Source organism: Oryza glaberrima, chromosome 3 (genome assembly GCF_000147395.1).
Source record: "Oryza glaberrima chromosome 3, OglaRS2, whole genome shotgun sequence".
Taxonomy (NCBI): domain Eukaryota; kingdom Viridiplantae; phylum Streptophyta; class Magnoliopsida; order Poales; family Poaceae; genus Oryza; species Oryza glaberrima.
In genome coordinates, this window is record NC_068328.1 from 27,336,845 (window position 1) to 27,360,858 (window position 24,014).

The following is a 24,014-nucleotide window of genomic DNA, read 5'->3' on the forward strand; positions in this document are numbered from 1 at the left end:
AGCCGGTTCAACAGAAAACCGGCCGGTTCAGCAGATTTATACTGGTTTATATACATTGACAGTCTTTTCTGCAAACAGAACCGTGGCACTGGTTCCGGTTTTTTCTGGTTGAACCGCCGGGCCGGTCCAGTTTTTTTACTATGCCTCAAATGCTCAGGATGACGGTGGCCACGACATATGATGGACAACAGCACTACCAACCCCTCCTGAGAGTGCCTATGGAAGAGGATTACCATCTGGTTGGCAAGATAACCAGATGGTCTGGAAATCGCTATGGAAGATTGTGGCTCCGGGGAAAATGAAGATCAACCTTTGGCGAGCGGTACATGACTGCCTCCCTACCGGTTTCCAACTAAGAAAGCGCCATATCAAAGCTCTTGATGGATGTTTTTTCTGTGGTAGGGATGATCAAGTGGAGCATATCTTTATCCAATGCCACTTTGCTGTTGCTGTCTGGCAGGATGTTAAAGAGAAGTATGGAATGAAACTCTGCAGGAGAGAGCTGGGGAATATGAGGTAATTTTTTTTTGAACGACTCGCACGAGACGGTGCGAAGTTCTATTGATAGAGCAGGAAAGAATTACAAGATTATAACCCTGGAGGGTCATAATCAGGAAAAAAGAAAAAATATACCACCCCCCACACACCGACAGCACCAACACACACGACCAGGAGGAGGCTAGCACCGGACCGGCCGCCGCTAAGCGTGACCGGCCGCCGCTAAACCAACAAAGGAACACAGACGAGATCGCCCTATAGCTAGGGGGTGCCAAAACGACGTCTTCAAGAAGAAAAGCGACGAAAAAACCGCCGCGGCCGTCCGTCCGGGCTCAAAGGAGCTAGGACTGGGCTTTCGCCCGGCAACCGCCCTTGAGAGGTGAGACAGCACGACAATACCCTCAGGAGGGGGAATTAACCATCGTTGTCGGCCCGGCAAGGCCGGACTAGGTTTTCACCTGCCGCACACCACCTGCAAATCCACGGCTGACGCACCGATGCTCCACCACCACACAACCTCTACCGACATGTGGGACCCCCGCACCGGCGCCCCCCGCCGGCCAGCCTTCGAGCGCCGAAGATCGTGCCACGCCCACCGGCATCTCCTCCTCGCACCAGGGTTACCTCCTCTTCTGTCGGCCGTGCCTCTCGCATCGAACCGGCCTCCTCTACCAGACGCGCCTCTCGCGCCGATCCGGCCTCCCTCCATTGGCCGCGCCTCTCGCGCCAAGCCGGCCTCCATCTCCGCCGCCCGCGCCTCTCGTGCCGAGCCGGCCTCTGCTGCCATCGGCTGCACCTCTCTGCACCAAGCCGGTCTCTGACCCCTCCTCCGTACTCTCCCGCGCCGGCCAGATGCAGCCGTCTGCCACGTCCTCGGCTAGCCGACCGAGGCCACCTCCCACCACCACCACGGCCGCTGCTGCCGACGGCCACCTCGCCGCCAGCCAGCCACAGCCCCATCGCCGTCGTCCAGCCGCTACCGCAACCGTCGCCATGAGTTCCGCGTCGCTGCCTCCGCCGCGAGAGCCCCAATGCCACAGCCGCCAATGCCGTCGACCAGCCACCGTGCTGTCGCCGCCGAAAAGCCGCTGCTGCCACCATCGCCATGAAATCCGCGCCGTTGCCACCGTCGCCGTTGCCTCGTGCTCCCGCGCCGTTGTCGCCGACGACGTCGCCGCGAGCTCCGCGGTGCCGCCACCACCGCGAGCTTGCTCCGCCACTGCCGTGAGCTTGCCCCGCGTCGCCATCCTCGCCGGCCTCCGGGCAAACAGCCTCAACCGCCGCTGGTGATGCTCACACGCGCCCCGACCGCGTCGCTCGCGACCTCAGCTGCGCCGCCCGCGCAACCGTCGCCGCCACCGCCTCTTCCCCGCCGCCAGCATGCCTGCTTCCCCGCCGCCCGGTGTCAGCCCCGCCAGATCCGGCCAAAACGGAGCGGATCTGGGCGGGGGTTTCTGCCGCCGCCGGCCCTATACGTCGCCATCACGCACCGCCAGTCGCCGCCGCCACCACTCCGCCCCACCACCAAGCGCCGCCCTGCCGGGTCCGGCCGGGCGGGCGCGGATCCGGACGGTTTGCCACCGTCGCCGCCCGGCCAGCTCCCCGGGCCGCCGAGCGCGCGCTGAGGCGAAGCCCCGCCGCCGCCGTCCCCGCGGCCGCGCGGCTTTGCCGGCGCCCGCTCAGGCAGCGGCGAGGTAGAGAAGGAGGGGGAGAGGAGGAAGAAGACGGCGGCAGCGGCGCCTCTCGTGTCACCCGAGGGGAGGGCGACGCGAGAGCCCTTCTTCAAGTCCTTCAGTGGTCGTGGTGCAAAATGAATATGAGGCAATGGATCTTTGATTTTTTGAACAGGGGTACAGATATCCAAAATACAGCCCTCGCTGTTACTATTTGGCACATTGGGAGGCGAGGAACAATGCAAAGAATAACAATGAATCCATTCACCCAAAGCGTGTTGCCCAGAAAATTTTTGCTTATGTCGACATGATTGTTCGACATTGCTACAAAGCACAGGCTGCTCCCAGGGGTGATTCCTCTCCTTCAATTCCACGATGGACTCCCCCACCAGTAGGTACTGTGATGATCAATTGTGACGCTGCTCTGTTTCATTCTTCTTGTCAAATGGGCATTGGGTTCCTCATACGCGACCATGATGGAAGATGTCTACTGGCTCTCAATGAACGAGTCCAGAATGTAACTCAGCCGGAGTTGGCTGAAGCTGTGGCGATCCGGCGCGCCCTGTCACTTGCAAAAGAGGAAGGTTACCAGAAGGTAATCATTAGCTCCGACTGCCTATCGGCCATCCAACGTATCATCTCTCCATTACTGGATCGATCAAGAATTGGCTGCTTGATTAGCGACATTAAGAGGATTGGGGCTGAGTTCTCTGAGTGTACTTTTATGCATGTTAATCGTTTGTGTAATCTTGCAGCACATACACTAGCTCGTCTGTCTGAGCCTGCTGGTAGTAATGTCTATCGTTCTGTCACTCCGGATTGTATCCGTGAGCTTCTCTGTAATGATGCTACTTAATCTATGAAATGACATCGTTACCTCAAAAAAAAAAAAACCCTCCTGAGAAGGTGGCAAAGGCGATGAGCTGGTGGAGTCTGAGTATTCGCCCCATGGTCAGACCTGCTTGGTGGATCCATGTGCTGTTACCTCCTCACAGCATCGGTTGCTTTTGGCCGTGACCCGATCCGGCACCTATGCGCCTTGCAACGCCTCTCCGAGCGGGGGGTGACGAGGAGACAATGGGCATCATCTTTTCGCTTATGCGTATACTTATTAGCTAAAATTTAAATTTTTAACTTTAATTTTAGAGTTGATTTTAGAGTTTTGCCTTTGCTTTTATATTGTTAATAACACGTATATAAAAGTTTTATTCACATATTACTTTTGGTTTGTAAATATATTGTTTCGCTTATTCCCGATGGCTCCGAATATGTGCATTCCTATCGGTAGTTGCAGCCTGCAGGACGATTGTTCATGGTTGCCGGTGTCCGAGGTTTACTTCGTAGGGGCAGCGGGCTCATGTGTCCTTGTTGGCCTACCCATCTCTGCCTTGTGGGGGAAACATTTTAGTCCGATGATGGTATCTTAAAAGTTATTTCCTCCGTCTTAAAATAAATACACTCTTTAAATTAGAAGAATGCATTTTTTATAAGGGAAAGAGATATATTGCCGAATATATGGTGCACATGATTTATTAATACGTGGTAGCCAGGGATGGTAATTGGAAGTGAATTTTTCCTTTATTTAACCTAAACAAATCTTAACCATCCGTTTTAACTTAAGATCTAAGATATAGTATCTAACTAAAGTTCATATCAATTTTCACCATCTCTACCAAACAAAAAATTAAGACTAAAAATCTTAGGACTAAAAATTATATTCTTATCTTATTCTTGTCATCAATTCGTTTGTCTGAACTTCCAATCCGCTTTCCTCCAGTTGCCTAACAATCGGTCAATCTAGTAGCACAAGACATTCCAAAGCCGTGCGCTTCTTCTTGCTGCGGCGCCGCGGTGGAAGAAGACATAGCGAGGGGCCGAGGGCGGGGGCTTCGTCGCCGGTCAATCCTCCACGTCGCCGCGCGGCTCGCGATCCGAACGCCGCCCGCTCGCAGCCTCACATCCTGATCCTTCTCCCCCCCACAACCCGACTCTTCTCAAAAATAAAAATATCTTTTCCTCCCGCTCTTCTGCTTGCCCCCCCCCCCCCCCCCCCCTGCCCCGTGCGCCGCCGCCATGGCAGCCGCGACGACCTCGCTGCTCCTGGAGGCCACCCCGCGCCTCCTCTCGCTGCCGCCGCGGCGGCCTGTGCAGCCCCGTGGTGGCATCTTCCTCCTCAAGCCGCCGCCGCCGCCGCCTTTCCCCTCCCGCCGCGGGGTGGCAGTGGCGGTGGCACCGCCCCTCCGCGCCTCCCACCCGGACACGGCGCGCCGGGTGTCCGTGTCCCCCGCGGCGGTGGAGCCGCCGCCCAAGCCCCGCGCGCTGCTCGACGCGATCAAGAGGTCCCTCCTCGACTCGCTCGCGGCGCTCAAGAAGCCCGCGCTGGCGCTGCTCCTCGCCGGGGCGCTGCTCGCGGCAGCGGGGCCACACCACGGCGCCGCGCTGGCGGCATCGGGTGGCCGCGTCGGCGGGTCGGCGTTCTCGTCGCGGTCGTCGTCGCCGCCGTCGTCCTACGGGTACACCGCGCCGGCGCCGAGGGGCGGGTACTCGGCCGCGCCCTTCTACTCGCCCTCGCCGTTCGTGTCCGTCGGCCCGGCGGTCGGCATCGGGTTCGGGGGATCCAGCTTCTTTTTCGTCCTTATGGGGTTCGCCGCGTTCCTTTACCTCGCCGGGTTCCTCTCCGATTCCTCCGGCGGTAGCGTGCTCACCGAGACGGACAAGACCACCGTTCTCAAGCTGCAGGTTCATCCCGTCCCTCGGTTAACATTTTATTTATCGAAGCAATTTACATTAGCGAGGACCAATTGCCATGATCATTTCTTATGTTAGCAAAGAAGAGATGCAAATGAATTGCTGTTAGATTGGTTAGTTATACAGTATACTTAATCCACTTCTTGATTAGCACGGAGTGACATTGTAATCGAGCATGGCCTGATAGACTGGTCTACCGTGAGGCTTGATTAGAATTGATATTTGAGGCTAGTATTTGGTTGTGAGTTGCTTTCTGAAGTGCTAAATTCTTCTCTTAGGGCTTGTTCGGTTCATACCTTTGCCCACAAAGGGATTAAAGGGGATTTGGAAGGGATTTATTCCACACCTATTGTGGTGTCGAATTATTCCTCTTCAATCCCCTCCAATCCGGGATTGGAGGGGATTGAAGAGGAATCAGTTTTTTTTTTTTTTTTTACTTTCTAACCTATAAGTATGTTCCTAGGTTGGTTTGCTGGGCATGGCCAGATCATTTCAGAAAGAGCTTGATCAGATAGCTGAGAAGGCAGATACTTCTACCCCGGCAGGGCTGAGCTATGTGCTAACTGGTAAAACCAAAGCTATCAGATCATATATGCTGCTTCATTCTACTTCAGAGTAATTTTATGGTGTAGATATTTTGAAATGGCATAGTTCTGTTTCTTTTGGCTCTTATTGCTGGCACTTGATGTCAATATACCGCTTTTATTTTGAGTGCCTTATTTTGAGTGCTATGTTTGAGTAGCAGATGACTGAGTTTATCTACCTTGGTTTGTTCAGAAAGATCATTTTCATATTGGCCGGCAAAGTTTCATCTATAATGGATATCAGGAGGGGGTTTTGGTTTTGGAGAGCAATATGTAAAAATAAAAAGAAAATGGTGGTTTTTTACTAGTTGTGTTTGTTGGCGGTTATACATGCTCCTGAAATAAAATTGTTAGTGATAATGTAGCTATGTAGTCAAAGTGTCCAACCTACATTACACTGCAATTCATTTTGAATGAAAAATACCAAGATATGATATTATGATATTTTCTTAAGATTTTTTACTATTGCGTCGAAATCATCTGAACTATGGTTCTTTTCTTCTGTTTTGCAGAGACAACATTGGCATTACTTCGGCATCCAGATTGCTGCATCTCAGCTTACTCATCAGTATGCATACTTTGTCCTTGAGTTTTTATTTATCACTTACCCTTCACTCTTCCAATGTATTATTACTGAAATCATCTTATTCTTCTATTCATCCTTCAATAGAATGTAATTAAGTTTTACTATCGCTCCCAGAAAAATGAAAAGAAATGTTTGAAATGTTATATGTGTTCTTTATATAATCTATAGGCATAATGTATAACATGCGCGGCCACTATATCATGTAGTAATCATTTGTTGCCAGGTCATATAGATTTGAATTTTGACAAGCTCCTTACTGTATATATTTTTAATATTTGTTCTAAAGGTTGATGTGAAAAGAAGTATAGATGATGGGGAGAAACGTTTTAATCAACTATCAATTGAGGAAAGAGGCAAATTTGATGAAGAGACACTTGTGAATGTGAACAGCATCAAGAGGCAGAAAGCAGGCAGCCAAAGATCGAGCGGTTTTAGCAACGAGTACATTGTGGTATGTTTTTTTCTTTAGGAAAAGGTGATCAGGTGATCAGATCAAGGCGTTCCCTTTTATGTGATACTTGACATCATGCAATGGCCGGTAACATGGGAACTTCATTAGTGATATAGCCCCCATTACTGATGAGTGATTGATATTTTGTATATTTTCACCTAGTAGAATAAAAATAATGGACGGCATTGGAAGATTCTGTCATGATATAGCCCCTATTAGTGATATTGCCTTACCCATACTGTTCTTTACTTCTTTTGTACTTTAATATCAATATTTTGAACTGCTATGAAGCACAAATTGTTGTTACTCAAGAACTTTCATTTATAATGGAGTAGTGATTTATTGGCTAGCAATCTAGCATTAGTAGCAAATTCATTTTGAGTTACTACGATGATACCATGTAGGATTCCTTTTATCATTTCAATTTACATTTAAAGAACACTATAATTCCAGTCATATAGCACTATTCTGGTGTTCCTGGGGTTTTCATGTTCTAATTCCAGCATTTGTAGGTTTGATCGATAAAATGTTTCTGATTACCTGTGTTGCTAGCAATCATCATGCAATATCTTATATGCTTTTGCTTCTTATCCGTAGATAACCATATTGGTTGCTGCTGAGGGTGTACATAAGCTACCCAGTATAAATGGCAGCGGTGACTTGAAGACAGCTCTACAGAAGCTTGGTGCCATACCATCAAGAAAAATACTGGTACCCTGCTTGTTCCTTTGATGTTCTTATTCTTCTGTTCATGGCATTCCAATTTCATTGAAATAAAACATAAATATAAGCAGCGATCTGCTGACACTACAAACTTGTTCCACATTGACGTAATGGGCTGAGTTCAATAAAGCTTTTATTATCGAAAAGGAAAAAATCTTGTTCCACTTCAGTATGCAATATATTTATCTAGTACATTAACCTTGAAGAACGCTGGTAGACTGAAACTCTGCAAATGGAAGTTGCAGCAAATCTTTATCTCGTTGTAATGAACATTCAATGAGCATTAGGATTAAAAAACCGGTTGATTAACTGATTATCTACCTCTGTTGATATGATTACGTTGTAATATTGACGTTTCTTATTTTTATTCTCTTGTTTTTCTCTGCAGGCAGTTGAGGTACTATGGACTCCACAAAATGAGAATGACACATTGTCAGAACGAGAGCTGCTCGAAGATTACCCGCTTTTAAGACCCCTATGAAGGATGCATTTTAGATTCATTTTTGCCGTATTTCAGCTTATTAACTATAGCTCAGGTTGTGTTGTAAAGATAGGTAACGTAAAAAAAATTGGCCTACATCATTCTCGCAACACAATTGTACGGTAGTCTTTCCTGACAGTCTTTGTAAATAGAATGCCGACACATAGTTGAATACCAATTCTGCTCGGTGCATCCGCCTTCATGGATATGGTACTGGAATCTGTCACGCAATGTTGCATTTTTTTTTTCTGCTGTGGGAAGACAAGTGATCTCGTGATGTTTTGTTTCTAACCCTTGCGATGTTTCAGTTCAGACACATGCGTTGCTCGATCCATATATTTTACGCATCACACAAATCTCAGCAATATTCAGAAAACCGCAGCTCTTGCAACTGTGGGAACAGGAGGAACTAGAAAGATGTCTATAAAATCCAGTTGCACAGCATTCACGAACATGAAACAGTTAAACAGAATAAATAACACAAATAAAAGAGGAAGAAAATTTGCAACAAAGTTCTCAGATCCCAGTACTTGTGATTACATAGCAATTGTACTCGGAAACCTAAGGTTCACACCCATATGGCAGATACAACTCAGGCTGCTACAGTTGCAGCTTCTGATGTTGCAGCTTCCGGTGGACTGTCGGTGTATGCACGCCTGGCATACTCCCTAGCACCCTCTTTATCAACAATCTTGATTATGAAGTTTTGAGGAGCAACGACCAACCTGAGCCGAATTTCTTTAATGCACTTGTCAACAAGATCAACAGCTTCCTCGACTGACATGTCTGGACGATATAACTTGTCCATCAGCGAGAGACAGAAGTAGGAGCCATACCCAAAGGCACCCTTTTCGATCTTATGGAATGTTGCGATGTAGTCAATGTAATACAAAGAGGCACCAACATCCGAATCATATCCAGCAAGCAACACGTTGACATAGTACGGATTCTGCAAGGAACGAAACGTGAAACATAGCTTCAGAGTCTCAGGGAAGGAACATATAGGGCAAAGGAAAACAAGAAATAAGTTTATATACCACATTCAAGCATTGTAAATTTTTATCAATACTTCTTTAGACAAAAAGCAAAGCAAGGTATACGAAAAAGAGTTAACTTAAGTATCGATAGCACAAAAATCTGAGAAGTACATATAAACATGCCAACAAATATTTCTATGTAAAAGTTCCCAATCAAATTAATGCTAAAAACACTGAAAAAATATGTAATTACACTACTTTGGGAAAATTTAATAACAGGCTTCTAGAGAACATTTGTTGATTATAGTTGAAGGTTGAAACATCCCATATAGTGTATGACAGACTCATTTAGCTTGCATCAAGTGGGCACAGCTCCTATGAGTACCCAATGATTTTCCACTTAAAATCTAACATTGATTTATGTCCAGCATCTAATATTTTTCCACAATAATTTAAGTTTATTATAATGTTTAGTTTGCTGCAGGCCCGCAATACACCTCAGCAGAGTTGCTCTCAGGCTCTTTGCAATTCAGCTATTAAATTTCATAGGGTCCTAACTTGACTTGTATGAATGAGTATCGATTTGTAGCAATAGATGAAGATTATTATATTGATTCATTTCATGTTGTTCAAGCTTCAAACAAATGGTAACAACAAATTGTACATTCTCTATTTAGTGACGATAGTGGCAAAGTGGCCTCTAGATATCACTACTGAGGAAAAGAAAACATGGTAGCCATTTGATCAAAACGGATGCAGATTTCAACAGCAAGTAACCAAGCACCCTTCCAGGAGTCAAGAGGAGCCACACCACTAGAGGTATAGCCTGATCTTAGCTTAAACAACTAGCAACACGTAACAACAGATAAAAACTGTCCATGTAATTTTATTGTGCAAAACAAAACCAACAAGGTTATTCAGTTAGTAAGCATAACCCACCATATGAGTCTGCAAAAATTTCCCAATCACAACCACAAGACCACTCCATATGCATGATAACACCAAAGTACCAAATGCACAGACATGAACAGTATATCATATAATCTAGATCCGCACAAGCATACCGAATAGAACCATAAAACGCCACAATCGGTAAATAGCTGATCAGACCAACCGCTGGGCGCAATCGACAATAGAACACTGGAAAACGGGGAGAGAAGCCAATCCGGATCGGTACCTTCCGCAGGGCCGTGGCGAGCTCGCCGCGGGTGAAATTGGCGGTGGCGGCGGTGCTGAGCGGGATGTTGTTGCGGAACTGATACAGGTGGAGATTCTTCTGGATGAACTCGGTGAACTGCACCCTGCGAACACACGAAGCACACCAACCGCAATAAGGACCAAAAACCCATCCCCTTCCATAACCAAACCAGATCGGGGGACCAGATCGCTGCAATTCCAAACCCTAAAAAACAAAACCGGCGGACGGATCGAACGCGAGGATCGAGAGGAGGGGGGGGGGCGGCGGCGGGGTCTTACCGGTCGCCGGGCTCTCCGGACGCGCCCATCAGCTTGTGGCTGTCGAGCACCATCACCTTGTCCTCGTCGGTCTTGTGGACCAGGATGCTCTGCACCGCCGATGTGTCGGCGGCCACCACCGCGAAGTCGCGGCCGACGACCCCGATAACGCACTCCATCACCGCCGCCGCCGCCGCCGCCGCCGATTCGTCTGGGAAGTGGAGCCTGGAGGGAGGAGGTTGCGAACTCGCCGATGTGAGAAGAAACGGGAGCGAGAGGGGAGGAGAGAGAAGAGGTGTATAAAGGAGTTGAGTTCGCTTCGTCTTCGGGTGCAAGAAAGAATCGGGGTGAGGAGGGCGGAAGAGCAGTTTGGGTTTTAGTGGGCCGGGCCGTGTTTAGGCCCGGTTTACAGGGCAAAATTTTTTTGCTTTGGGGTGTCTAAATGTAATCATATATACGGATATATATTTAAAGTATTAAGTGTAGTCGACGAATTTATTAAGCCTAATTAATTTTTTATTAGCAAATATTTACTGTAGCACCACATTGTAAAATCATGACACAACTAGGTTTATAAGATTCGTCTTGCAATTTACACGTAAACTGTGTAAATGGTTTTTTATCCATATTTAATACTCCACGCATATATCAAATATTTCATGTAATGGGTGAAAAGTTTTTGTTTTGGAAAGTAAACCGGGCCTACTCCAACGCGTTGAGAAAGTGGATGTTGGACGTCGGATCGAAAACGGAGATGTGCATGTGCTGGTTTCACTAACCAAATCGAGTATGAAAGAACTTAAACACAGGCACAAATTGATCGTATAATCTCTCAAAATAATTTGGTGGACAAAATTTCTAGACGACCAAACATCGTGTCGGCAACAGGGTGTTCATTTCAGTCGACAAACATCTATTCTTGCCTCCAGTGCAGGCTTGAAGCTCCTTATGAGCATTTTAACTGGTAAATAGCTAGCACAAGCAAAGGCCCAGATAAAAACCCGTGAACATAAATTTGTGCAAACGGGGGCAACAATTTAAGGAACTCATGCCTCAGGTCTGGGGCTTCCCTGTAATTCCCGTTAAGAAAAAAAAAGGTATTTACATGCGCAAACTCCTGTAAAGAAAAATGAATCCTATAAAATCGTTGTGTAAACATAATCAGATGTTTTCTCGTGGTATGCACGGATGATGGGTATAAACATCTAAACATTTCTACGAGTTACAACTTACAATCACCTAACTAGTATCCTAGGTATGGGGCAAATCACCTAATTAGCCACTACATGAGGATAGCTCATTGCTACCCTTTCTGTCGCATAGGATTGCAGAATCCAATTCATGTTGCATCAGCCAGAGTCCAGGGCCGCCTTGTTCGAGGAGCTAAACATGCCCCAGGATGCAGTGACAGGTTAGCTGCTTGCGGTCAAAATTATCTTGAGAGATTATGGTCACATGTATTTACTCCTCAACCACAATACTATCAAGAAGAGGATGCCCCAGATGTGTGCTGCCACTGAGCATTTTGCCATTCAGCTGACCCCTGCATAAAAGAATATCTCCCAGTCAATCCAAAATGGCAGAACTTGCTTAATGAATAAAATGTGTTGATTTGCCCCGCAGTTTTTTTACAAAAATAAAAGCAAGCAAATCCAGTACTACATAAAAGATGTCATCAGAATATGCAAGTGATTTACTGGGTTCAGCTAGTGAAAAACAAAATACTATAGCCTTCTCTCTGTCCCTGGACATGTCAACGTATCACCAAAATCAAGGAAGAAAAGGGCATAACTATATCAATTTCTACAATTAAAAGTTCCTAAAGTTCAGTGCCAAATTGCCAGTACGAACCAAGTAAATAAACCTTGAGCTATAAGCAAATACAGTTAGAACCAGAATGAGGAAAACTGAAGAGTTTTGCTAAATGTAGACAAAATTTGAGGGCAGCAGCATCAAAACCTTACACTAGTCGACTGGAGCTCAGTTGTCACATTATTGCCGTTCTCCTACAATCAAGACATTAACACTTAAAAGGGTGTCCAGACAATTAATATTTCTTAACTTCTATACGACAGTATCATGAGTTTGCTTTTCACCTCAAGTAAAAGATCTTGTCTTGTTATTAATCCAACAACCCGAGAAGGCCGTGGAACAACAAATATATGTCGCAATCCTAGTTGGCGGAAGAGATTGTAAACCTGAAAATTATCAGCAGAAAGATCATGCATGCATCACACCTCAATAAAATAGGCATGGTTAAAAGCAAAAATGATGATGATGAAGAAGAAGACTATACCTTTGCTAAGGACATGTCCTCTGGCACTATATAAGGAGAAGGATTTAGAAATGGGGCGAGATCCAAATACAGCCCTAGCTCATCTTCTGTCAAATGAATATCATCAATTGACTTTCCTTTACTCGATGCTGGTTTAACAAAGTCACTTGTATTGTGCCTTTGTAGCAAAAAAAACATTATTACCAGTGGAAACTACATTAGATAATCATATTTTCTACTTATGATAGAAAAGCACAAACCTGTTGAGTATACCAGGTCCACAAGGGAAAGGACTATTCTGGAAATCTACTTTAGATTGCAGAAGTACAAGTAAGTGACTGCAACAAGAGGATGATTTGGGTCACTGAACAAGGTAATACAGATCAACAATTTCAAGAGAGAACTTGGCATTGTATCTTACCTACGAAGTATCAGACCTATGACAAGTGACTCGCCATTCTGCCCACGATCAACAACCTGAAATCCTCATAAAAATTAATTATGGATTCAACAACTTAATCCCCTAAAAGAGTCAATTGCCGGAGACTCCACAGAAACATGTTTAATGAACTGTCTTTGTAACTTACAGGGAAGCCATTATGCTTGTTGCTTCGCAAAACAGAAATAATATCAACAATTCTTGAAACGCGAGGAAGGGACACAACCTAACATAAAAAACAGAAGATTGTAAGTGTTAGAAATTGGAACACTATTGATAAAGAATATATTTCTCAATCCCACTTAAATAGATATAACTACTCCAAACCTTTTGATTCTTGCAGGCATCCTTCGCACTCATATTTCTCATAACCTGTTTGGGTCTTGAGTCAAGTAAAGGGATGCCCCTTAATTGGGCTTGCACTTCATACAGCCCTTCATTAAAAAAGTCACCCACGGCCTACATAAAAGAAATCAGAAGATGCATTTTATTGAATTATGTTCATCAAAGGAGACAAGGGTTGCACATATATACCTTAGAAATCAGAAGCACAAGCATGATTAACGGCAGGAGTTTCAAGTTGTTAGTAATTTCAACCATTATAACACATAAAGATACAGTCATTCTCATTGAGCCACCAAGAAAGGAAGCAGCACCAAGTAGAGCATACCTATAACAAAATCACATCAAAATGTAACTTCGTAAGTAGGAAGTTACTCCTACATCATTCTCTGCCAAAATAAATATATATCTAGAAAAAAAAGGAAATCAAGGGCTATTGGATGCAAAAATTAGAAGCCGTATTAACATATAAATTGAATAAGCTAGATGGTAAGAACTCACGTGCCCTCCTCAACATTTAGCTTCTTATAAAACTTAACAACAAACATTCCAACAAGCCGGCCATATGTTGATCCGATCATTATTCCTGGAACAAATTGACCAGCTGGAACAGCGGTTCCAAATGTCACGACAGCTAAGGAGTAAAACATGACCTGAGCACAGTAATAAAAGAAAGGTAAGAATATAGGGAGAGAGGATTCTAACACCTCAGAAGTCATCAAAATAATTTGAGTAAGATTTTGGAATAGCCAGCTTGGTGTTTTAAAAGAACAACTTAAAATGAGATTCAAGTTAACTTTCCTAATCATTAGTCAACTTTTTATGAGATCCAAGTTAACTTTCCTTATCATAGTATCATACAAAATGCACGAGTTTAACAACTTAAAATGAAATAAACATGAAATTAGAAGAATTTAGTGGAACACATAATCAAAAAAATCCCAATCGATACAATCAACAAAATAATAAATTAATCAAAGTCTAGGGTTAACTGATGCAGCGCCTAAACCTTCAGCTGATCATTATTTGAGATAGTGGAGCCAGGCTACTACAAATCAGCCGAAGGAGGTGCAAAAAGGGATTAATTCTTTGGTTATCTTAGTGGCTTGGTAGATTTGGAAGCATCGAAATGACTGTGTTTTCAATGGTGCCAATCCTAGAGTTGCAACGGTCTTGCAGGAGGTAGAGAACAAGGGTAGCCTATGGTGTCTTGCAGGGGCTTCTGCACTCCAAAATCTTCTTAGTGGGTCGGCAAACTCGGGCAGCTAGCGCTCCCCAGTATGGGCTGGGTTGTGTGTGCGTGCATATGTGTGTGTGTGTGTCTCGGTGGGAGGGCCTTGGTCTCTCCTACTTTGTAATTTTCTTCCCTTTGTTTTCTTCCCCTTAATGAAATGAAATGTAGTTCTCTTGTGTTTTCTAGAAAAAGAAAATAAAAGATAAATTAATGGTAGTGCAGCACAATCTGTTCCAGCCTTGTACTGTGCACGTGGAATTTTTTAAGTAAAGACCAAAAAGGAGATGTCCAATATTACATATGCTAATATGTAAATAGAGAGAGAAGGTTACCAGGAAGGTGATAAGGCTTTGTGCACTGTATTCATGGAATGTTTTTGCACTGAATAGATTACGTATTGCATCATCCTGCAAGAAAATGATGTTGAATAGTCACAAGGAAAAATACAAAAAAAATCTAACCAAAGAAATTGATCTCCATTATATTTTAACCTGAGTATTGAAGAAAATGGTTGCTAGGTCGTTGTATTCGTTATCTTTAGAACAATAAAACTGCACGATGAAAACAACAGATAAATAACAGAAGACAACTGAATTAATGTGGCTTAGATGAATATATAGATTGAATAGAAATTTACAAAGTAAACCTCACATTGACAAAATTCCCATCTGTTCCAGGTGGCCGAGGGCATTCGATGCCAGAATTAGTTTCTAACTGAGGACATGAACTGCATTTCCTCATCAATGGCAACACAAAGGAAATTGTGGATGTAACCAAAGATATAAGGCATGCTTCAAAGATCTGGAAAATGGATGGATGTTAGTTCTCGAACTAAAAGAGCATCTTTTTCTACCATTAATACATTGTTTCTTCTTTATACCTTCACTCGTTTCCCCTTTTTGTGAAGATATGTTCGACGCCATTTAGTTATATACAGGGTAAGTTGATTGAATAATGCCCCTGAAAAGAAAAAACAAGGCATTAGATTAGATTGAGGAAAGGCTAAGTATAGTAGGATTTCCTATGTCTTGAATATACAGTCTGCTAACTTTTTCAGCATTTGGTTGTGCTTTGCTCAATTAGCAGTTTGATTTTCAGAGAGGCTGATACCACTGAGAATAAAGAGGTGTCTACCAGATGTCGGGAGCAATTTAACTAGCTATCACAAAAAATGGTTTACAGCAACTTAGAGGTGAACATATGATTCATTTCTACAGTGTATCCGCATTATTTTCTCACTGTTAATTGGTAAGCGGCATAATGAGAACACACCTACCAAGAAAGAAGAAAAAAATATATATAAATAATTAGAATGTCCTAAGCAACACAGAAAAAACTGTTATGTACAAAATTTTCACTTAGATTTTTCTAGATATACGAGATCAACTTAACATACCATTTACTTACCTAGAAATCCACCAATAACACCAATAATTGCCATAGGCAATAGTTCTTGGTAGGAGTAATCTTCTTGGCCTCTGAAGAAAAGTGAAAAAAAAAAAAAAACAAGATTACAAAACATAATTTGCAGATTCAAGCAAATCCCAAATACGATATAAAACTTCTTACCCAGATATGTCCCAGATTATGAAACCCCCAGATCCAAAATGACCACACTTTCCACTCTTGCACCAGTTCATTGCTGATCGCACCACAACAGCCACAACAGCAGATGTAAAGAATACTCTCCACATAAGATGACTTCGCCACCTACAGTAACATAATGGCAAAATAATTAATCATATGGCATTGCATTTTAGAGAAAGGTGCACAGCTGAACAAAATAGTTCATGTCAGTCAACTACGCCGCTTGAGTTGAAATGCATAGAAAGACGAAAAGTATCATATAAGCTTTCTGATCCAGTCACCAAATAAGCTGCCACATAAGTGGCAGCATCCATCAGGTACTCAACCCTGACAAACGTATCGAGTGTCATGCAATAGAAGTCAGAATCAACAAATTATCCCTATGGACACAGTTTTTTTTTCTGGGGACATTTGATTATCCTTAACATATGAGTGGCATATAATTTGCCATCCTGGCCCACATTCAGTGACCACAGGCACCATGAAGTCAACAACTTCACCTTTATTAGCATATAATTACTTAGAAACTGCTGCCAAACCATTTCTAGTCATTTGGCTATTCAAGCAGTCAGCCACATAAGTACCATAGGCTGTTGCTGGCAACTAAAGAGAGGAATAACCATTCTCGCAAGAAAATATATCAGTTGGCAAATAAAACTAAATACAGAAGTTTTAATCAAACAACCTGAGCATTTAGGTGGTGTTTACTCTCAAGCATATGGAACACGATATCATTACCAGTAGTGTTGTTTAGTGAATTAAAAGAAAGCAACAGTCAAAAGTATAGCATCTCGAAAACTAGAATATGTTACCACTTGCCATTGGTCCAAAAATCCAAATTACTAGCTTACTAATTAATTTATCTCCACTCTTAATAAAGTAAGACAAAAGGCTATTCTTACCAGGATGTAACTTCCTCCAGGGCAAATAGTACCCCACCAACCGGAGCTCTGAATGCTGCAGCAACCCCAGCTGCACATCCACATGTCACCTTTTGAAATATTAATAGGTTTAAGATCTTTGATATGGTAATACATCCATTCCAACAAATATGGCTAAGATGCACATGACGATAAATCTATTCCATCTTAGATACAGGACCAACAATGTGCCCAACAGTATACACCACAAGTCCACAACATACAAAATGAAATAAACAAGGAAAGTCTCACCCTGGTGTTTTTTTTTTATCCTGTTGACCTTTTCTCATATAAATTGTAGTACCAGAGCATGCATACAAAACATTGTGAAAAACAAGTTGAATAATAGACTTAATTTGGCAATTATTACTCTTAAGTAGAATCTCCACAAACAAGCTGCTTTATTTCAAAAAAACTCTAAACATGAGCTCTCAATTGAAATTGAAGTGTCAGATAAAATAGATTGCTAAGACCAAAAAAAATAATTTCCTAAAGAAGTTTTAAATATCATTTTCATCTATTTAGAGATTAATTTTGAAAAAGAAACTTCGTCTATTCAGATATCTTATGAAACGTAGCAAAGTTTTTAAGGTTCGAGAAGATAAGCACCACATGCTCATACTCATCCACTGGTCACAGCAGCTGATAGAGAAAATACTGGTCAATATGAGAACAATAGGAGGTGATGAATAAGGAGCGCTGTGTGACTTGTGTCCCAAAATGACCCCGTATTTTAACAGAGAAGGCACACATTAGTGTCAATGAGGTTTACTTTTTGACAATACTAGGGCCATGTAGCCTACTATTACGAGTGTCTAAGCAACAAGGACGTCTCTTGGATCGAAATAGGGTGGATAGTAAGTAACATTAGTCAATATTACGTAGTAATCAAAAATAGCATGTCATAGCATACACCCGTCAGGTTTTCTCCAAAATATGTTTTTCAACCAGGCTACACATTGTGTACCTGACTGGATGCCAAAAAAAACTATGATTAACTTGCATTTGTTTACAGACTCAAGATTGTTCAGTTCTATAAATGGCCTAGTTGAGAAACAGAGATCAGAAGAATCAAGCTAATTCAAAGGTTTAAAACTTAAAAAGTATAAAAAGCAGTAGAGTCATGAATCTATTTAACAGCTATCAATACATTAGTAGTTCACATTTAGCTTACAAGGTCTCGCCGATCTCGGTCGCTTTCAAAAATCCGTACCCACCTAGAACTCAAATGGTATTTTGCTGATCCACCCTATGCACATGCACACAAGAATTAGTTGACAGCATAAACTCACTTACCCAAGATAACCATGAAGTACTTACTGAGTTAACATGGAATAAAATAAAAAAGTTGAAATCTTACAAGTTTAGATAATAATGGATGATGTAATAAGCTTTGGTGGACTAAACAACAGTGATTAGAAGTACAGATTGCTTCATGTACAGTAAGTAACCAGTCAGTCGAGTTGTGAACATAAACAGTGAACTACAGCTCTACTTCTTCCCCCAAGCACAGCATTTAGTCAAGTACTGATTTGCACTGTGAATTATTTGCGTAATAAATCAGGATACTAGTTTAGAAAACCATACTAAAATGATCATTTTTATCATATACTATGAATATGGATACAGTGGCTTTTTCAAGGTTTTTTTTGTAAATTAATGCTGGTAGCAAGCTATATTGTAATAACTAATTAAACAACTGATAACTGCCACCAATTCCATATATATCTGTGTTAGATGCTAAAAACGAAGATGTATCCAAATCTTTGTTTTGAAATGAGATAAATGTTGCAGAAATTTAGATCGCCAACATAAAATACCTGTCCCAGAAGAGAAGCGATGCATGCCCCAGTATGAACAAGAGGCCCTTCTTTTCCTAGAGCCAAACCTCCTCCAACTGATCCAATGCTCCCAAAGATCTAACTCAAAACAGAACTGTTTCACCATGATGCAAATGGGGGCACAACTGGCCAACTGCACAGGCTACATGGGCACCAAAATATTTTGATACCATAATAGCTGAAGAAAGTAAATTAAACTCACCTTCCCAACTAATGTCCTGAAAAGGAGGATTCCATGTGTATCCACTCCTGCAAAAAAGATCTTAAATTAGAGCACAAAGGTCAGGCTGGCAAACCATGATGTTTTAGTATCCAGTACTTAAAACCTACCATTTAAGTAACCTTTGATCTCCGGAATACCAGATCCAGCTGCTGCTGGTGCGAAGTTTGTTACTATGTATACAGATGAGAAGACGAGGGCTAAATTGAAAACTATGTACACAAAGAACCCAACAAAATACGAGTGCTGTATTATAGCAAATGTTGCAGCATATTTCCAGCCGGAGAAGTTTTCAACCGCCAGATTAATAAAAATAGCAGCCAATCCAGTACCTGAAAACAGGATGGTAACATCATATACAGCTTTACTCAGTTGACACAAAGAACTGACAATGAGAATAAAGCAAGTAGCAATTCTTAATGAAGTGTTGCACCGTGTATAAAATGTGTCATACTGTGACTAAAACATGACGTTGGATGTACGATACAACCATCCTTGGCAAATATGTAGCCTGTTGTATGCTTAAACTGTCTATTTCCAGTATGAACATATGAAAGATGAAAGAGAATTTCAGTTCAGAAAGAGAAGGCCACGTCTCTAAAATTATTGCTGGACCCTAATCAACTTTAGATGATATTTACAAATTGTAGCCCCCCCCCCCCCCCCAGAAGATAGTGAATCATCTCTCTTATGTAGAATCAGCATAAGTACAAAGATTCATAATAAGAAATACTGAAATTCATTTAATATAATCTATTAATCCTAACTCCGATATTATCATCTGCTAATCCTAATCATGGAAGATGGGATAATTCAACCCGATGCAAGAAGTGGGATAGTAATTCTGATTAGCTATCACTTACACCCCAAGTTGCCAACCATTGCATACTACAATTACAAATGGTGTGGCACCTCAACTCTTTGACTGAAGATTGTAATTCGACTCTCATATACTGCTGGTTGAATCAGGTAGCGCTATGTGTGTGGATTTTCTATTGTGGTTTTCCGGCATTTGAACCCTTGACCTGTAGCTTGTGGGCCATAATATAACTACACTAGCAAATTATCCCATTCCCAACTCTAGAAAGTACTTACAGGCCAGATTGATAATTAATTCATTTAGGAACATAATTTGCCATGGATGATGACGCGGGGTGGACTAGAGATTTTGCATAGAAATACCAGCAGAACAATGTACGCATGATCAAGGTTCAGCATCAAATCGATTCCACTAGGAATATCTAAAACACCCTTTAGGGGGTAGAGGCAAAAAATGAACTTTATGCTAGCTTGAACAATCTAACCTCCCATTATTATTAAATTGAAGTATACAAATAAATACATGTGTTATCATGGAGGTATGCAAAATTAACTAAATAATATTAAATATATAAAGTTTGGTAGATAGCATATTGTTTGATAATTAATCTATAAACATTCCTTTGGCCTCTTCTGGTTAGTACTGACTTCCGTACATAGTTCAGTGGATCCCAAACTTAGATCAAATTATCCATTGGGACTTCATTCTACATATAACTCATCGATGAGATCACGAGAGGCGTCTGAACTCCATCCTTAGCTCAACTACTCTAGTTTAACATTGCTAGGCAATAAAAAACATCACTTGTGATTGATATATAGGCCAGATGACAAATGAAGTTACTGAGTGCTCAGGAAGTAGTCGTCAACTCAAACAGAAAGATTGGCCTATGTGCCATGTCACACTATAAAGACTGAACCAGCCGAGTTGTTGCCTTGTTGGTGTCCATGGTCAGGTCTTCAATTAGAAGAACACACTAAGCAATGATTTATGTTACTCGTAGTGTTACCTCCGAGTCAGCATTCTTACGCCTAATCTCTTAGAAACGGCATTTTCCATTGAAGTTACCAAAACAAAGTGACAAGACAAGACAAGCCAAGCCATCGAGAGTGTTTCTCACCGACGCCGATCAGCAAGGAGAACAGCCACTTGAGCATGACGTAGTACGGCACCCAGAACTTGCTCCGCTGCGCCTGCACAAACACAGAAACCCACCAAATAAGCTCACACGGAGACCGCACCTTCGCTGACGAGGGCAATAGCGTGGGCGCGCGCGCGCGCGTACCTGCTCCTCCCGGTAGGCGTAGTTCTCGATGACCTCGTAGTCGAGGCTCTCGACGCCGCCGGCGAAGAGCTCGTACCCTGCCGACGAGGGGGAGGCAGGGACGGGCCCGGGCCCCTCCGCCCCCGCCCCCGCCCCGTCGGCGGTGGGGAGCCGCGTCCACGCCAGCCGCGCCATCCCGATGCCGTCGGGTAGGTCCTGGTCGCCGGAGAGCATCGGATCGGGGGGACCCCGCCCCCGAGATGCGATTCCAACGGCTCGACGACGGAGAGAGGTGGGGGGGAATTTTACTGCGCGGGTGTGGGGAAGAAGGAAAGCTGAGCCAAGAAGACTTGCTGGTTGGTCAAATCTGTGGTGTGGTGTGGTGTGTGTGTGTGTGTGTGTGTGTGTGTGTGTGTGTTTTGGGTGGGTGGGGTTTGTGCCGTCGCCTCGTGCGCTCGTCGGCGCGGTCGGCGTCGCGGGGTCGACGGCGTAGTGCGTGGCTTGGCTCCGGGATCTGAACCGCGGGGTTCTTTTATTTTTACGGCGGTTTCTGTTCTGTTTTGCTAGGGCTCGCCGGAGCACGTGGTGGAGGTTGCGGTGGGGACCGTGTCGACGAGAAAATTAACATTTTACCGGAACGCTATCCCGAAAAGTAAAAATATCACTCTCAAATCTATACTAATATAAAAAACATTAGTTCATCAAACACCTGTCTTTTCTTACTCTTAGATTAGATCTATTCATCCAATGGCTTATATTAAAAGTTGGATCAATCCCTGCAATTAGCGGTCCCCAGCTCCACTAACCTGCGGTTACAGAAATTAGCGACCAGTCAAAGAAAAGAAAAGGAAAAAGGGCGAGTGCGCCAGCCCAGCGCCGCCACCTTTTACCCCTCGCGGCTCGCGCCTGGTTCATCGGCGCCGCCGCCGCGCGCCCGCCTGCACTGAGATGTCGTTGCTGCAAGGTGACCGTCATGCTGCCGCTCCGCTAATCACCCGACGGATAGGTTGTCATCTCGCCGCCGCCGATTCTCAGCACCGCCTCTCGTTCCTGTCACCCTTGCCCGGGACCGACCGACGGTTGCCGTGCCGAATCTCTGCATCGTGCAGGACGACCAGCCGCTTCCGACGCCGGCCAATCCGAGTCGATCAACAAGCACTGAAGCACATGATCCACTTCTCCACATGTGAGCTCTACTGCCAGACAATCGGCAGCTTCCTCCCCACCGACCAGCGACCAGCATCGCCGTAAGGTGATAGATGATTTATCTGTGCTGTGACGTTTCTGGACATTATAGTTATGCCATATAAAGTGTGACCTTTTTGGTTGGTTCACTGATAATCGAACTGATTGGATTAGGGGTGAAATGGATCTGATGCAATTTTTGCTAGAATCATTTTTTTCAACCGTAATTATCCTGTATTTGTTGTCGTCCATTCTTGAGAGTAAGGTTGGGTTAGGTTAAAATTTTGGCTGCGAATTATTTTCTTATTGAACCTTGTCAGCTCGTTGGTTGTCACTGGGTTGGTTTGTTCTTCTAGGAATTTAACCTCTTTTTGGGTTAACCAAGAGCTTTGTATTGATGGGTGCATTGACTGGTGGTGGTGCAGCCATCAGCTCGCTCTGCACTCTGAAGTGGTCTCATCACTGGTAAATGTACAAAAATCACATCTTGTAAGCAAGTAAGGAGTATATGTTGTCACTACCGTTATACTACAGATACATACCTACATACATACATACATACATATATATACATATATATATATATATATATATATATATATATATATATATATATATACTTGATACGGAGTATATCATATAGCCGGGCAGCTGGTTGATTTGACATGTAGCCTGTGAATTTAAATTTTAGAGTAAAGATATTCAGAGTTAAAAGGTCCAGCTTTATTTTATGTTCTTAAAAATTACCTGTTATGTCTCAATTTACTACGTCCTCTCTTTTCTTCATACTCCCTCTGTTTCTAAATATTTGACATCGTTGACTTTTTTACGTATGTTTAACCATTTGTCTTGTTCAAAAAACTTTTTATACATATAGTTTTATTTTTATGTAAAACTATATGTATACATAAAGTATATTTAACGATGATTTAAATGATAGGAAAAAAATTAATAATTTACTTAAAATTTTTGAATAAGACGAATGATCAAACATATTTAGAAAAGTCAACGGCGTCAAATATTTAGAAACGGAGAGAGAATGTCCCTTCACACATAAGACAGTAATGGATGCAGGTAGCTAACTGCGTGGAAATTGGTCTTCCATCACTCATTCGCAAAAATAAAAGAGAAGCGTCTCCATTGCTTCTGAATTCTGGTGCCTTGCATTTCATTATTAACCCTTCATTTAACCGCAGGATAAAAAGAGTCTTGGGATATATGGCTTCTTTACTTTACGGATTGCTCTTCCTGCCCAGTAAAGGTATTTTGCAGCCTTCAAGCAAACAAGGATCATGGAGGCTCTCCAAATGATATATGCTAAAATGTGACTCCGGATAATTAGTGCTTCTGTTCATAATCTGCTTGTGGGTTACATGATCTGCTTGTTCATAATGTGCCCTGTTCTTTTCTCCAACAAAAGTTGGATTAAATTTTAGATACTCGAGGCACACTTTTCAAACTGCTAAACGGTATGTTTCGTGCGAAAATTTTATATATGAAAGTTGTTCTAAAATATCAGATTAATCTATTTATCAAGTTTGGAATAATTAAAACTCAATTAATCACATGTTATTACAACCTCATTTTGTGTGAAACACTTAATCTTCATCTTCAAACATTCAAACACCACCTGCTTCTGTTGACACGGATAATTAGTCCATCTCTATATTCACAGATGACAACTTATTTCCCTTCAATGCAGCCACATTTT

The 24,014-nt window shown here is 43.0% G+C and overlaps 3 protein-coding genes across 5 annotated transcripts; 1 reads left to right on the top strand and 2 right to left on the bottom strand.

Annotated features, from left to right (window-relative positions):
* The first annotated feature begins 3,999 nt into the window (after window positions 1-3,999).
* On the top strand, window positions 4,000-7,950 carry LOC127767369 (uncharacterized). The gene is made up of 6 exons (XM_052292685.1): window positions 4,000-4,910; window positions 5,383-5,485; window positions 6,016-6,071; window positions 6,376-6,540; window positions 7,138-7,251; window positions 7,652-7,950. The coding sequence occupies exons 1-6, from the start codon at window positions 4,245-4,247 to the stop codon at window positions 7,742-7,744; spliced, it is 1,197 nt and encodes a 398-aa protein (XP_052148645.1). The 5' UTR covers window positions 4,000-4,244; the 3' UTR covers window positions 7,745-7,950.
* Window positions 7,951-8,149: 199 nt separating this feature from the next.
* On the bottom strand, window positions 8,150-10,489 carry LOC127767371 (proteasome subunit beta type-2). Its single transcript, XM_052292686.1, has 3 exons — window positions 10,198-10,489; window positions 9,899-10,022; window positions 8,150-8,693 (listed from the first exon to the last, which is right to left on the bottom strand). The coding sequence occupies exons 1-3, from the start codon at window positions 10,353-10,355 to the stop codon at window positions 8,337-8,339; spliced, it is 639 nt and encodes a 212-aa protein (XP_052148646.1). The 5' UTR covers window positions 10,356-10,489; the 3' UTR covers window positions 8,150-8,336.
* A 743-nt stretch (window positions 10,490-11,232) lies between these two features.
* Window positions 11,233-21,597, bottom strand: LOC127766897 (chloride channel protein CLC-d). Of its 3 annotated transcripts, none has more exons than XM_052292067.1 (23): window positions 21,140-21,591; window positions 20,975-21,047; window positions 19,145-19,366; window positions 19,017-19,063; window positions 18,794-18,892; window positions 18,148-18,222; window positions 16,956-17,044; window positions 16,036-16,176; window positions 15,874-15,944; window positions 15,347-15,426; window positions 15,118-15,267; window positions 14,958-15,017; window positions 14,799-14,873; window positions 13,734-13,885; window positions 13,425-13,560; window positions 13,218-13,349; window positions 13,039-13,116; window positions 12,873-12,928; window positions 12,712-12,789; window positions 12,473-12,629; window positions 12,273-12,374; window positions 12,141-12,182; window positions 11,233-11,719 (listed from the first exon to the last, which is right to left on the bottom strand). In XM_052292067.1, exons 1-23 carry the CDS (start codon window positions 21,350-21,352, stop codon window positions 11,660-11,662), a joined length of 2,388 nt encoding a protein of 795 aa, XP_052148027.1. In that variant the 5' UTR covers window positions 21,353-21,591; the 3' UTR covers window positions 11,233-11,659. The 3 variants fall into 3 exon arrangements, 2 of the variants coding, with proteins under 2 accessions (XP_052148027.1, XP_052148026.1); XM_052292066.1 differs by having other exon boundaries at window positions 12,136-12,182; window positions 21,140-21,590; XR_008016316.1 differs by lacking the exons at window positions 11,233-11,719; window positions 12,141-12,182 and having other exon boundaries at window positions 12,313-12,374; window positions 12,473-12,558; window positions 21,140-21,597.
* Between the last annotated feature and the right edge of the window lie 2,417 nt (window positions 21,598-24,014).